This window comes from Bolinopsis microptera, chromosome 11 (assembly GCF_026151205.1).
Source record: "Bolinopsis microptera isolate Bmic1 chromosome 11, MBARI_Bmic_1.0, whole genome shotgun sequence".
Lineage (NCBI taxonomy): Eukaryota > Metazoa > Ctenophora > Tentaculata > Lobata > Bolinopsidae > Bolinopsis > Bolinopsis microptera.
Window position 1 is genome coordinate 7,660,193 of NC_087082.1, and position 14,585 is coordinate 7,674,777.

Below are 14,585 nucleotides of genomic sequence, written 5' to 3' on the forward strand. Positions count from 1 at the left end.
TTACTAAAATAGTGGTGGATACTACTTCTGAATCTGTTTAACGGAATCGTCAAACAGTTGATACACAACAAAACAAATAAAAACAAAAAGTGAGGTGTTTAAAGACAGTTAAAATATTAAACTCGTCTAGCTGAGATGATAAAGGTAGGTAACTGCAGAAACATAACAGAACCTCCTTTTTCCATGTGGTGACTAAACTCTTCCACGGAACACAGCACTATCTCAGGTAACAACCAATCAGAGAGCAGTATTAAGATCACAAGACTCATATTAGAGATATGGGGACTCAGAGATCAGTGTTCACTGTTCAGGTAACCGCACGAGTAAGGAACTACAAATTACATCTCTATCAATATAAGCTAATACAGCAATCAGAAGAGTGACAAATTGAAAACAATAACAACATCGAGAAGGAGGAGAATCTCAGAGAATATCTACATAATATATGAGACAAAAGAAAAGGCCATCTTAGGACGCGAGTTAGGACTCTGAATGGAAACACAAGCAATTGATTAATAAGCAAGACAATATTAATTAATTTAACGGCTTAGTGGCTCAGTTGGTTAATCCGCCTGGTATTGCTTGAGGTACCAGGTTCGATTCCCGACTCTGTCACTAGCCGTGGGGTGAGCGTCGTCGACGCTCAGCTAAGGATCCTGAGTGGTCTATGCAGCCCCCCCGGTCCACTCAGCCAAATACTCGAGAAATCGGGTGTGAGGGTTAAATGAGGAGCTGCCCATTGCAGCAAAGTCTCGGGCGAAGAAAGTATGGTACACACTACCTTAACCGTCACTGGCCTAATGTATAATTGAATCCTTCGGCTTCCTGTAATTGGCTGGTTACACACTTGTGTAACAATGTGGCTGTTGGAATGTCCGAAGTAAAATAAGTGTTGAGATAAAAAAAAAAAAAATTACTATGCTCGATCAGGTGCAACAATACCTTTACCGTTAAGATATGAGTTGCCAGATACTAGATATCAGTTGAATCAGACAATTCAACAATTCCCACTAATTTGAAGCCAATTTATAAAATAAGAAGCTCTGAAATACACCGCCCAACACAAAGCTTCTTCAAACTCTGCTATAGAGCTAGAAGACCAGAAAATACAGTAATTACTCTAGTTTCTGGTCTAGTACGGACAATACAAATAAGAACAGAGCTGTTCAGTGGGCGCATCTCGTGACTAAACATTAAAGGGTGCCAGTTAGTTTTTAGACCCTTTAACCAGCTCCACTGTATTTACTACAAGTTACTGTCCAGACGAAATCACAAAAGGGGACTAACTCCCCAAAAAGCTGACTCGGTGCTGCTATTGTTCGGCACACGTGCTGTTTGGTACGTCACGTAACAAATCCACGTTAATTGTCGTAAACTGTCGTATAAACTGTCGTAAACTATCGTAAACTGTCGTATAAACTGTTGTAAACTGTCGTAAACTGTCGTAAACTGTCGTAAACTGTCGTAAACTGACGTAAACTGTCTCCACTTCTAATGATTTCAAGTCGGGCCATAATTTATTTAATGTGAAAATGCGGAGAGACAGGAGTCTACAGTCTGAATAATTTGGGGGGAAGCAGCGGAGATAGATAATGATATCTCTCACCTCCATTAATCTTAAAGGATCATACGCTTCAGTACACAATAGTGGTGGACAATACTAGTAGCTTCTGGAGTACCATCCGCCATTAATTACATTTAAATCCCTCCATGTTAAATAATTAACAAAATTATTATCAGCGAATCAACATACGTTTTTCAAGCTCAGTCGCAAGCCTGGGACCACTACTAGCATAGTCACAACATCTACAAAGCTGCCATATAGCCTGACTGACAATTTTCTCGACTAACTGACAATGTTTCTTCTTTTTCCCCATTTAGAATACAAAGATTAGTACATTTTAGCTTATGATTAATATTATATTTTAACCTATAGTTTACCTAGATTTTAATTTTACAATGAAAACGGAACAAATAACCTCACAAAGCACAAGGTTCCCCCTCCTAATACAGTCCCCCCTCCATCACTGTACACTATACAGCCCCCCTCCATAAATATACACTATACAGCCCCCATCACTATACATTATACAGCCCCCTCCATAAATATACACTATACAGCCCCCCCCATCACTATACACTATACAGCCCCCCATCACTATACACTATACAGCCCCCTTCCCTCCTAATACAGTTCCCCCCCCCCCCCCCCCTACAGGACCCGCGTCCCGCATACGAACAGACTGTGACAAGTACAACTGTCACAACACCCTAAACACACTGTAACATAGTAAAACACATGCGTCCTTTAAAGGAAACTAAAGTAAAGTATAAAGCATATTAATAAATAAATAGTTAAAAGTTACTACTATTCATACTGTTCAGGCATATGCGGTGGAGTTTAATTAGAGTTAATATTATTATGTCTTTGTACAGCTTCCAACAAAGGTGAATTATTTTTTCGTGAGCTAGAAGTTCTATAATAAGCTCTATAATAGCCATAAGTAAATGAACCAGGCAAAATTTACATAAAGAATGTGTCAAAATTCCTATTATATTGTTCTCGTTAGATATTATCAAGACACGAAATAATTTTACAAATGTCAGTTTGTAACAGCGGAAGATAAATCTTAACCGGAAATTCTTATTGCGATGTGAAAAATGAGGAGCTAGAAAAAACTACTGCGAGTGACAGATACTATATAAGCGATGATCGGTTTTCAAGGAATATTCGCTACGACATCTAAAAATTCATTTCAACATCTTCTCAATGTTTTTATGGAAAAAATGACCATACCAGTAGTAAAATAACTGCAAATAACCGAGTATAATACCCCAGGTGAAGGAGGGTGGGGTCAACTAGCTGGAGATAGCAGCAGATCCTAGTTCAGCAGCACTAGCAGATCCTATTTCTGTTGTTCAGGACAATGTTAATACTCCTCTCTCTCTGTTATAGTGACGACTACCAGTACGTGGTATTGGTTATTCCTCCTTCTTGCTAAACACCTAACAAATCACCACACCGTTACTAGATAGTAGGTCTTTTAAAACTGGTGATAAAATAGAGCACATTGAGGGAGTCACACACATGATACAGTTTATGCTGGACAGATACTAAAATATTGTAACGATAATAAAGTTCCTAACATATTTCACAGCAGGCTTGTCCGCCGCCGCCGAACGCCGCCGCCGCCGGGTGATTTTGCCACGCCGAACGCCGCCGATACACCCCGGCGTACATCGGCGTACGGCGTGCATTTTCTGACTTCAAAATAATTCTGTCTTCATTTGAAGATATCAGTGTTACTGATAGCGATTAGCGGCTAGGGGTAACACACACATGATACACACCTTTAGCTAACTACCTACTCATAAGTTTGACTGAAGAAGAAATTTTACAGATTTTTTAAAGATTTTGGGCCGATAGGCAAAAAACTTTCCCAATACTCTCAAACATAGTAAGAATAGTGCATTGTATACCTGCCAGTAGTGCGGAAATTGAAAGAACCTGGTCGGCTGCAGGTTTAATTCGTTTTAGTCAGCGATCTAGGATGAATGTTAAAAATTTCAAATATACACTGTTTTGTTCTACTTCTAAAAACTATGATTTTGTTTCCAAAAAAAAAGATTGAGAGATCTATTGATTTCAGCAATAATTTATTGTTTATGTATTTTACCTTAAATAAAATAATTGTATCAATTTGTCTCAACTTTTATTTGATAGCAGATAATAACATAACAATATACCAACATCATTTGTTGAAGTTAAGTCTAAATTACCCAAATTAAGTACATGATCATATTCATATTTCATAGACCTCAATTTAGTTGGCCTTGATTTCACGGCTCACGCCGGCGTACGCCGCCGCCGCCAGTGTAATTTTAGTGAAACGCCGCCGCCGATCCATTTAGCCACGGCGGACAAGCCTGTTTCACAGAAACAGTAGCGTGACTAAAACACCGTTATTAAGTACATACCAGTAGCATCATTATAATATAGTTATTACATGATTAGCTTGAGATACTTCTCAAATGGTCCGTTCGAGTAATGTCAGCGGTGGAGACGGTGGTGACGCCAACTCCAACATATTTAACCCGAAGAAGAAATCATTTGTATCAACAACCATTGCATTAATGATCAGCTTCGCCACGTTTAACATCCGTGGGCTCGGTGTTCAGCAAGATGATAGCCTACATAGTAAACGTGAGTTACTAGGATTAGACTGTGAAAAGTACAATGTCGACATCTGCGCTCTGCAGGAAACTAAAGTCACCGAATCAGACAGCCTTGTTTTGCGCAACGGTTTTAACTTGTTTCTGTTCGAGCAGTTGGACAGTCGCCATGGAGGCTTGGGTTTTATAATCAGTCCTCGCATGATGAACTATGTGGTTTGCTGGAAGTACATCAGTGACCGGGTATGCTATGTCGATATTTGCATCCCCTCACGTAGCGGTACACCCCTACGTTGCAGGGTGATCAATGCCTACTGTCCACATCAGGGGCTAGTCCGTAAAAATCCAGTTGTTTTGGATAACTTTTATGGGCAGCTAAGAGAGGCCAAAAATGTACCCTCTAATGTGGAGTTGCAATTTCTGGGTGACTTTAATTCAAAATTGGGTAAATTATCCCCTTCTGATATTGAACAGGGTTTTGGTAGATACATGGGGAAATACGGAATGGGAGTAAGGAACGAAAATGGTTCTAGATTACTGGATTTTATCTCAGAAAATAATCTGTCTGCTGTGAACACTAGTTTTATACAACCTAGCAGACGTGTTACATCATTTACTGGTTGGCGGAAGGATTGGTCGGCTGGTCGGTACAGTAAGAAGACACTGCCTGTATACTCTCAAATAGATTACATACTATGCCGAAATAGATCTAAGTGTCTTTTGACTCAATCAAGAACTTATGCTGGTACTAAAACATTTTCAGATCATAGACTTGTCATTGCTCGCATCAATTTCAGCAACATTCATCTTTGTTTCAAACCTAAACAACGTCGTGTTCCTTCTTATAATATATCAGAACTTGTAAGCAACAAAGATATGCAACATAAATATCACTTGGCCCTTGAAGGCAAGTTCTCAAATTTTGTGACCAGCAACGACCCAAATGCCGACCTTCAAAATCTTATGTCTCATATTCGTGATGCTGCCAATGTTTCCATCAACCCAAAACCTAAAGCTCGCTTGAAACATCACAGCAGTGATGACACTCTCAAAGAGCTTGTTGAAAAGCGTCACGATCTCCGACAGCTACTTAACAATAATCAATCTCTTGATCGAACTACATTGAGGTCAGGTGAAGGTAAATGGAGTTCTTTCAGCTGAGTTTTTAAGTCTCCTTGGAGCTTTCCAAGGTGACTGTCTATCCGGCTGTCTGTTCACCCTTGTCTTGGCTGGTGCTTTGAATGAACTTAGATGGACTATAACAATCAGTTTAGATAAGCCGATCCCCCCGATTACTATTGCTGGCCTTCCACTTGACACTGAATATGCTGATGATGTTGACTTCAATGATGAAGAGGAAGACAACTTGAGAGCTATTTTGCCCCAGGCAACAGCTATACTCGAGAAATGGAACCTCTTTGTCAATGAAGACAAAACGGACTTCACTCATGTTTATTTAGCTAGTACGGGTGAAGTCGACAGTGATGGAAAATTAGTGTCGGGGAATGAAGCATGGAGGAAAAGTATCACTCTAGGGTCCGTCTTGTGTAGCAAAGCTGATATTCAGCGTCGCATAAACCTGGGATATGCTGCCTTTAACAATTACAAGAAGGCCTGGAGTGATAAACTGCCCCTAAACAAACGTCTAATACTGTATAATGCTTTAGTCGTATCGGTTCTTATGTACAACTCATCCTGTTGGGCCGTCCCCAAAATATTCCTTGAAAAACTAGATGTTGTTCACCGCAGACATCTTCGCACTATTTTGAACATAAGGTACCCAGGAGTCATCTCCAACAAAAACTTGTATAAACGCTGCAATGCTGAACCATTGTCAGAAAAAGTGGCCCGTAGTCGGTGGAGAATGTTAGGACATGTTTTGCGGGGTCCTATTGACGGACCAGCGTTTTCTTCCCTCATTTTTGCCATCAATACACTGGACTTACCAGGGAGAAGAGGAAGACCCCAAAGCAATCTATTCTCACTGATTGTGCATGATTTATGTAAAAGAAATCTTTATTTGAATAATATCTTTGACCTGCATTATCTCCGTAATTTGAGTTATGACAAGAGATATTGGCGGAATTTGCAATGAAGTTTTAATTTTTAGTTTTTGTTTTAGGGAAAGATTAGACTTGGGCGTTGTTTTTTTAACTATCCCTTGTTTAGAACTTTGATTTAATATGATTTAATAATACTTCTCAAACATTTCTATTCACTTCTTAAACATTTCTATTCACTTCTCAAACTTTTCTATCCATTATGTTGTGTTATCTGGTCTTGCTGATCGTTTTAAATATCCGTTTATTAGATAAGCTGGTTTAATACTTACTACTACTATTAGATAAGCTAGTCACCAAGCAGATAAATAGTCGTTACTGGAGACATTTCTTTAAAGACTAGCGACAGTAAACACAGTTTATATCACCCCAATCACGTGACTGATATTAACCAATCAGAGAACAGTATTCTCCCGAATAAGTCGCCACTAGAGTATATTTTCCCAATTAACCACCAATCATGGCTTCCTCCTATTTGGCAGATTGCTGCTGGCACCGGAATGTGAGATCCCGGGGCAGGAATGTTAACTATGCACACTTCAGAGGGTTTTGTCCCTTTTTGGATCACGAGCTCAGTTTGCAGGCGGATAGTTAAGAAGCGCTTTGTTTGGGTTTTTATGTTTACCAAATAACTTTCAATTTCTGTTTGTTGAGAGGGGAGACTGAGGGGAGACTGTTAAATATTCTATTTGTGTAGTTGGTATTTGATGATTAACTTAGCCCCGTATCATTAGAGTCTCTTTAGAAACAATAAAAGTATTATTTATACTGGTGCAGCGTTGGAAGCCGTATATAAGGACCGTATGTTCCAGACTCCAGTCAACCATCATACCATAACAATGTATTACCGTTCATAGGTTCAATACCGTATTTAATCATATTCCATATAGCCTGAGGACGCCAGGCTTTAGTGTTCATTAGCATGCCGATATGGCGGATTGACGTTTTGGAGAATTGAAATTTTGGGATAAAGTGAGGGACATCATTCTTTAAGGTAATGTGTAGTGGGAAATAATGTAAACTAAGCCGTCAGGGCCGGTTTATCCTCCACAACACCCCCAATATCCCCCTAATTAGCTAATTAAGTCTTAATAACACAGCTTTAAACAAGATAACAAATAAATCTTCACTATAAAATCAATGTAAATTCACAACTCAGATTAGGTAAAATCAGTAGTAATGACCAAGCATCAGCTCAAATTTAGAATAGTATTAGAAGAACTGAAGTGCTAAAGACCCATTAAGTAATTATCACAGCAAATCTGTGATAATTAAAAAGCAATTATTAAATCAGGAGAAATCGTAGATTCTAAAGACTTTCAGTATTTTCAACACTTGATAGTAAGTAGAACAAACTAACTATGACACACAATATCGGAGTATCCACAGAGACTATGGGGGGGGATGACTACAACACACACACACAGGATTATTTATAGAGCTATAGCGACCAGAGATTATCTAACCACTGTAAATTAACAGTGCAGGAATATTACTAGTAATAAGAATAATATGGATACTGTAGGCTATATTATAATAACATGTTATTAGTTATTTTCCCGAGCAAGAGGATTAGACTAGACGAGTATGGGATTAAATTCCTTTGTTATGAAAATACCGCCCCACCCTCAGCTAGTAGTTACTATGGAAATACGAATTGTTATATTTGCAGTAACATTAGTTTAGTATTATATACTACTGAACTAATGTTATATACTACTGAAGCACAAGATCAGGTCTCTACTCTCTAATGTTTTACTTTGTCACATCAATACTTACAACCTTCCTTAAAAGTTAAGCAACAAAGGACTCAGCCCTAGAAACCTTTGCAACATGGTTTAACTGCGAACTGTTTGTAACTACTATATTTCAGTGACTACTCTACTGTAACAAATTAGTAATTACTGTAACTAATTACTGTAACTAATTACTGTAACTAATTACTGTAACTAATTACTGTAACTAATTACTGTAAATAATTACTGTAAGTAATTACTGTAACTAATTACTGTAACTAATTACTGTAAGTAATTACTGTAAGTAATTACTGTAACTAATTACTGTAACTAATTACTGATTAGTGTAAGTAATTACTGTAACTAATTACTTTAAGTAATTAATAACAACTGTAACTAATTACTGTAACTAATTACAGTTACTGATTACTGTACTGATTACTGTAACTAATTACTGTAATTAATCACTGTAACTAATTACGGTAACTAATTACTGTAAGTAATTACTGTAACTAATTACTGTAAGTAATTACTGTAACTAATTACTGTAACTAATTACTGTAACTAATTACTGTAACTAATTACTGTAACTAATTACTGATTAGTGTAAGTAATTACTGTAACTAATTACTTTAAGTAATTAATAACAACTGTAACTAATTACTGTAACTAATTACAGTTACTGATTACTGTACTGATTACTGTAACTAATTACTGTAACTAATTAGTAATCACCGTAACTACTCCCGCATAAACAAATATCTCAGCTCAGTCTGAACTTACTCTATACAATTACTACATATATTTAATATTTTGTTTATCTGAATGTAATTATTATATATTTAGTTTTCTAGTTAGATTTCGTATGAGGTGGTTACTACTTTACAGGAAACACGCTTATATAACTGAAAGCTGAGTTATATTATTAGTGAATAGTGTATAATATAATGTTAGTTAGTACCCAGCTTTACCAAGATAAACAAACAATTTTAGTTTTAAGATCCGAATAAGCTTAATTTGCAAATAGTTGTGTGAAGGGTGCTGAATACCTGTAATATTAATATCTTAATCACTCGCTCAATTTATAAAGTGTAGCGTTTGAGCTACATTAGTAATACTAGTAGTACTAGTACACCCTGCTAATACCCATGTCAAGAGTTATGAAAATCGCTAAAAGGCAGAAACTGACAGAAAACGACTGGCATCCATGTTGACAAATCACGTACAAGCAGCTCAACTAGACAAACACAAGGAAATATCTTGTGACCTCAGACAAATTCAAGCAGAGCATGAGCTTGTAGTGGCTAACGACATCCTATTGATGTTAAATACTCAATACTGACCTCCTGTACTGGCGATTATAAAATGTCACATACTAGAGATTGTAAATTAGCGGTAATGACAACATGCTCGTAGTGGTTACCATGTGAGTACGGGTAAAGAAGACAATACTAGGACTAACTACTGTAATATTAATAAACACAATTAAAACCATTATCTACCGACTCCTACTGTGTGCGTCTTAAGAATAGACCAAACACAAGAACTTAAAGATTACTTATGTCTTAAGATGAAGAGATCCATTACATGGTTAACAAGAGGCTGCGTTTCTTTTGCGGCGGCCGATCAACAGCGTTTCTTACTTTTTTTTTTCATTTTCATTTCTCAGTTCTATATGCAAGTTCTAATTAGCGATCTTTCGTCCTGCTTAGTCCTGGAAGTCACGTAAAATAACTTTGCGAATGTTACCATCGCAACGTCAGGAACAACGTGTGCAACATGTACAATGATATTCGTACCATGATATTCGTACGGGCGGACGGACACGAATTCGGTTGATACCCTGGTATATTATAAAATAATCTCAATTTAAAAAACGATGGAAGGGGGACTACTGGATAGCATATTGTAGTAAATGTAGAGGTAATATAGAGGTAATATAGAGGTAATATAGAGGTAATATAGAGGTAATATAGAGGTAATATAGAGGTAATATAGAGGTAATATAGAGGTAATATAGAGGTAATAAAGAGGGGGGTATATTACTCCACCCTTCTATAACCCACGTATATTCTGTTTAAGAGTTTAAGCAAACAAACTTTGAGACTGTTCAAGTTTAAAGTGATGGTTATGATTTGGTTTTAGCAATTATTTTACTTAAATTCATGCTTGATAGGTAGACAACATCATTTTAAACACGTACGCAAAGTTACACTCCCAGATTTACTCCCTGATCCTCGCAATTCCATTTAGAGTATCACTCTGTTACGTCACGACAAGTTCTACAGAGGCTCGAGTGCGGGTCGGTCCATTGTTTTATTAGTGTTTAGCCCCATAAAATGAGAGTTAATCACGCATATTTCCGCATTATAATGGTTGATATGCATGAGTTAACTATTGTTATGGGGGGGAGCTCATGTTTTTTGTCCGTTCGGTACCCTATATTTTCAAAACGGACAAAAAATAGAGCGGACAAAAACGGACAAAAACGGACAAAAAATAACAAAATTGAAATAACATTTAGATGCTTCCTCCTCCTCCTCCTCCTCCTCCTCCTCCTCCTCCTCCTCCTCCTCCTCCTCCTCCTCCTCCTCCTCCTCCTCCTCCTCCTCCTCCTCCTCCTCCTCCTCCTCCTCCTCCTCCTCCTCCTCCTCCTCCTCCTCCTCCTCCTCCTCCTCCTCCTCCTCCTCCTCCTCCTCCTCCTCCTCCTCCTCCTCCTCCTCCTCCTCCTCCTCCTCCTCCTCCTCCTCCTCCTCCTCCTCCTCCTCCTCCTCCTCCTCCTCCTCCTCCTCCTCCTCCTCCTCCTCCTCCTCCTCCTCCTCCTCCTCCTCCTCCTCCTCCTCCTCCTCCTCCTCCTCCTCCTCCTCCTCCTCCTCCTCCTCCTCCTCCTCCTCCTCCTCCTCCTCCTCCTCCTCCTCCTCCTCCTCCTCCTCCTCCTCCTCCTCCTCCTCCTCCTCCTCCTCCTCCTCCTCCTCCTCCTCCTCCTCCTCCTCCTCCTCCTCCTCCTCCTCCTCCTCCTCCTCCTCCTCCTCCTCCTCCTCCTCCTCCTCCTCCTCCTCCTCCTCCTCCTCCTCCTCCTCCTCCTCCTCCTCCTCCTCCTCCTCCTCCTCCTCCTCCTGGGTCCTCCTCCTGGGTCCTCCTCCTGGGTCCTCCTCATCCTTCTCCTCTTCAGTCCTTCTCCTCCTCCTCCTCCTCAGTCTTCCTACTCCTCCTCCTCCCGCTCAATCCTCCTCCTCAGTCATCCTCCTCAGCCATCCTCCTCAGCCCTCCTTAGTCCTCCTCCTCCTCCCACTCCTTCTCAGTCCTCCTCTTCATCTTCCTCCTTAGTCCTCCTCCTCCTCAGTCCTCATCCTCCTCCTCACTCCTCAGTCCTCCTCATCTTCCCGTTTTTTGGTACGGCATGTAGGATTAGAAATTCCCTCCCAGGTCTTTGTGAGGAGTCTCCCACCTTGTGACTACAACCTCCAACAACGCAGGATGATAGCATAATGTCAGAAAGGCACCATTATCGACAAAACTTTTAGCTATAAAAGAAGAGTGATCAACATAATTAATTAGCAAATGTTTTTAATTTAGAAAAATTGCAGGGCAAACCAAAAACGGGTCAAGAAACGTTAAAAATCAATTGTGTAGGAAGTAGGAACAACAAATTGTTGCAAGGATTACAGCCTGCTCTAATGCTGCCCCGCGGTATGGGACCTTGCGGTGACGTATCAGCTGAATGTTTGAGAGGGCGTAATTCGATTTCTGACGAGTTTCAAGTTTTAAAAGTGCCTGGATGTTGATTGGCATACTCTACTCCTTCATGTACGTGGTCAATTAAGCCATTTAGCGGAAGTGAATTTTTAAATCATAACCATCACTTTAAGAAGTTATTAAATACAGTAGAACCTCTCTATACCGTACTTATACCAACTATACTATTTACTAGGGTTATTAGTAATTAGAGACAGTCAGACCAGACCAATATACGATACAGGTTGAAACGAAGAAAGTTTAGCAACTTAAAGTTAAACGATAAATAATGTGATAAATCAGATGTTCTAAGGATTATAGAACATATTTTAGCAGAAAGATGACCACGGAATTGGGAACAGTAACTTTCCAGAATTACTGCTGATATAAACCTAACTATAAATAATAATAAAGACACTGAAAAGTAAAACAACAATGGGAACCGAAACGAGGATCTGGCCCTTTGTTGAGAGGAGCGGTAACGAATCCAATCTAACGTAGACATTATGACTATAATATAAATGAGTATTGAGATTTCTATATAATAGAAATTCGGCAAATTTCTATTATCTATAACAGTAGCCAGGTGCACAACGGAATACGAGCATTTCAATCACACATTTGACTGTGAGACAAGAATAGAATTAATGGTGGTTTATACAATATCTACTCTATATATAATATACTGTGTAGAACTCAACAGTTGGCAGGTGATATAATAAGAACCTGGAATATTTCTATATTTCTCAACAAATTACTCAGGAATACGGGACGAACTTATGGCTGTAATTATTTATTCTATTTACTGAATGGTAGGTAGACGTTAGAGCACCTGCTATTTTTTAATAAATCTAGTAAATTTTGCATTTGAAAGTTCAGTTTGAGAACTTAACGGTAAAATGGCTGTTTGAGAGTAATTAAATACGGTCATTATGGGGCAGAATCAACCCGGCCCTTTGAGGCGAACGTAGAAACAGCGGTAAAAATAATAACATTTGGTTGGTATAAATCCCATTTAAAACACAATCTGCGGGATAATTTAGGTTTCGGAACTTTCGTATTACACATCCGGGTGATACGACTGATTAAATACTACATCAAACTAATTCAAGGAAAGAGAAATGCCTTCAATTCACAGAAAGAGATTACAAAACTTGTTGAGCTACTATTATTCAATTACCTATATTTTTCAATTAGATAATTACTCTCAGCTATTCCATGGATTGGGTGACAATTCGTTAAACTCCAGATATCTTATATGGTTATCACGTGGGCATCACGTGGTACAGTTGGTTTTATTTTTTCTTCGCGCAGTTTTAATTTCTACTGTGGAATGTAGCAAGATAGAACATTTCAACGAAATGTCGTGTTTTCTTGTTATTCGGGACTATGTGTTGATTATTCAGATCGTCTCCAAATAACTTGAAATTACAGTTCATTCCAGCTTCCAACATTCCAAGACTTAGACAGAGGACTCTCACAAATACGAGTAGAAAGATCCCGGAGGGGCACCATTAGTCCTGGCAGGTTGCATATTTTTTAATTTTAATATTTTTTAATTAAAAAAAAAGACTTCGACGTATATTTATAAAATATTTCTTACTTGAACATACATTTTACTATATATAGTAAAATGTATGTTCAAGTAAGAAATATTTTCCTGTTATATATAACAGGAAATAATTGAAAACATTTATATATTAAAATCAATCATTCCTCAAACCTGAGCATCACTTTTAGAGAACTGAGCGATCTGATCTTTAGTGAATACCGGATCAGATGACATGATCAGTGATCTGTCAGAGTCTATCAGCGGAGTGAAGGAGCCGTGCTCTCTGTAATACCACTTCAGACCATGTTTCTGGTGAAATGAGTGACGTTTTAAAAAGCCCCCTTTGTAATAAATGTGTGAAATTTGAGCTCTTCATCTCAAATTCCATATGTTGGTGGGTTGAATTGAATTAAGGTTATGAAATTTTTTCACTGCTTCAATTTTCCTGCAGCAGTACATCTGTACTCAGATTATCAAACATTATCAAACAATATTATCGTACCACAAGTTCAAGGTCTCTGATGATATCCGGTCTGAGAAGTGCCAGAACGTAAGAACAACGGGAAAACTTGTAACCTGGAGTGAGAAATAAAGTAAATGAGAGGAAGTTATTGATTATATAAGACTAAAAAGAAAACATTTTTCTTTTACTTTTAAAGCAATTCATTCTACATCTTCGAAATCTTGAGATTTTAATAATAACATAAATGGTAGAGTTAATTGGAGCAAGGACTAGAAATTTACAGATACACACTCACTTAGAATAATACTAATTGGTATTTGGCAAAGGGTTCGAATAAATTAGAGCTACCACAAATCAAAATTACCATGTCATCAACTATGAACAACACCATGTTACTCATTATTTAAGCTAAAAATATATGATTTGATCAATTAATTTTGTCTACTAATTATCTACTAATTATCTACAGTAATAATTATCTACTAATTATCAACTAATTATCTTCTAATTATCTACTTATTATCTAATAATTATCTACTAATTTACCTGGAACAATCTCCTCTGTAACAGCAGCTCCACCAACTAAATGGCGCTTTTCAAGGACCACTGTGTCCAGACCACTCTTTTGAAGGTACGTTGCCTAAAACAAACACTCAGTGTTGAAAAGTTGTAAGACCAAACACAACTCACTATACACAAGAGTTAAGTTGATTTTAAGTACAGTAATAACTTGTGGGAAAATTGAAATTTATAGATATACAATGCACGTACTGCAATAAGTCCATTGTGACCACCACCTACAACTATTGCATCAAACTTCTTCCTTGTAAGAACTCTCTGTGTTATCCGCTGTAGGTTAGCTGCCA

General features: G+C 38.2%; 1 protein-coding gene across 1 annotated transcript in view; it reads right to left on the minus strand.

Moving 5' to 3' along the window:
• LOC134823150 (pyridine nucleotide-disulfide oxidoreductase domain-containing protein 2-like) overlaps positions 1-14,585 on the minus strand; it is a 32,213-nt gene extending 17,628 nt beyond the window's left edge. Inside the window, exons 1-4 of the mRNA XM_063834498.1 lie at positions 14,491-14,585; positions 14,266-14,359; positions 13,759-13,832; positions 13,428-13,565 (exon numbers count right to left, since the gene is read on the minus strand). Of these exons, the coding sequence (XP_063690568.1) occupies positions 13,428-13,490 (63 nt within the window). The 5' untranslated portion in view covers positions 13,491-13,565; positions 13,759-13,832; positions 14,266-14,359; positions 14,491-14,585. The remainder of the gene's footprint in view (positions 1-13,427; positions 13,566-13,758; positions 13,833-14,265; positions 14,360-14,490) is intronic.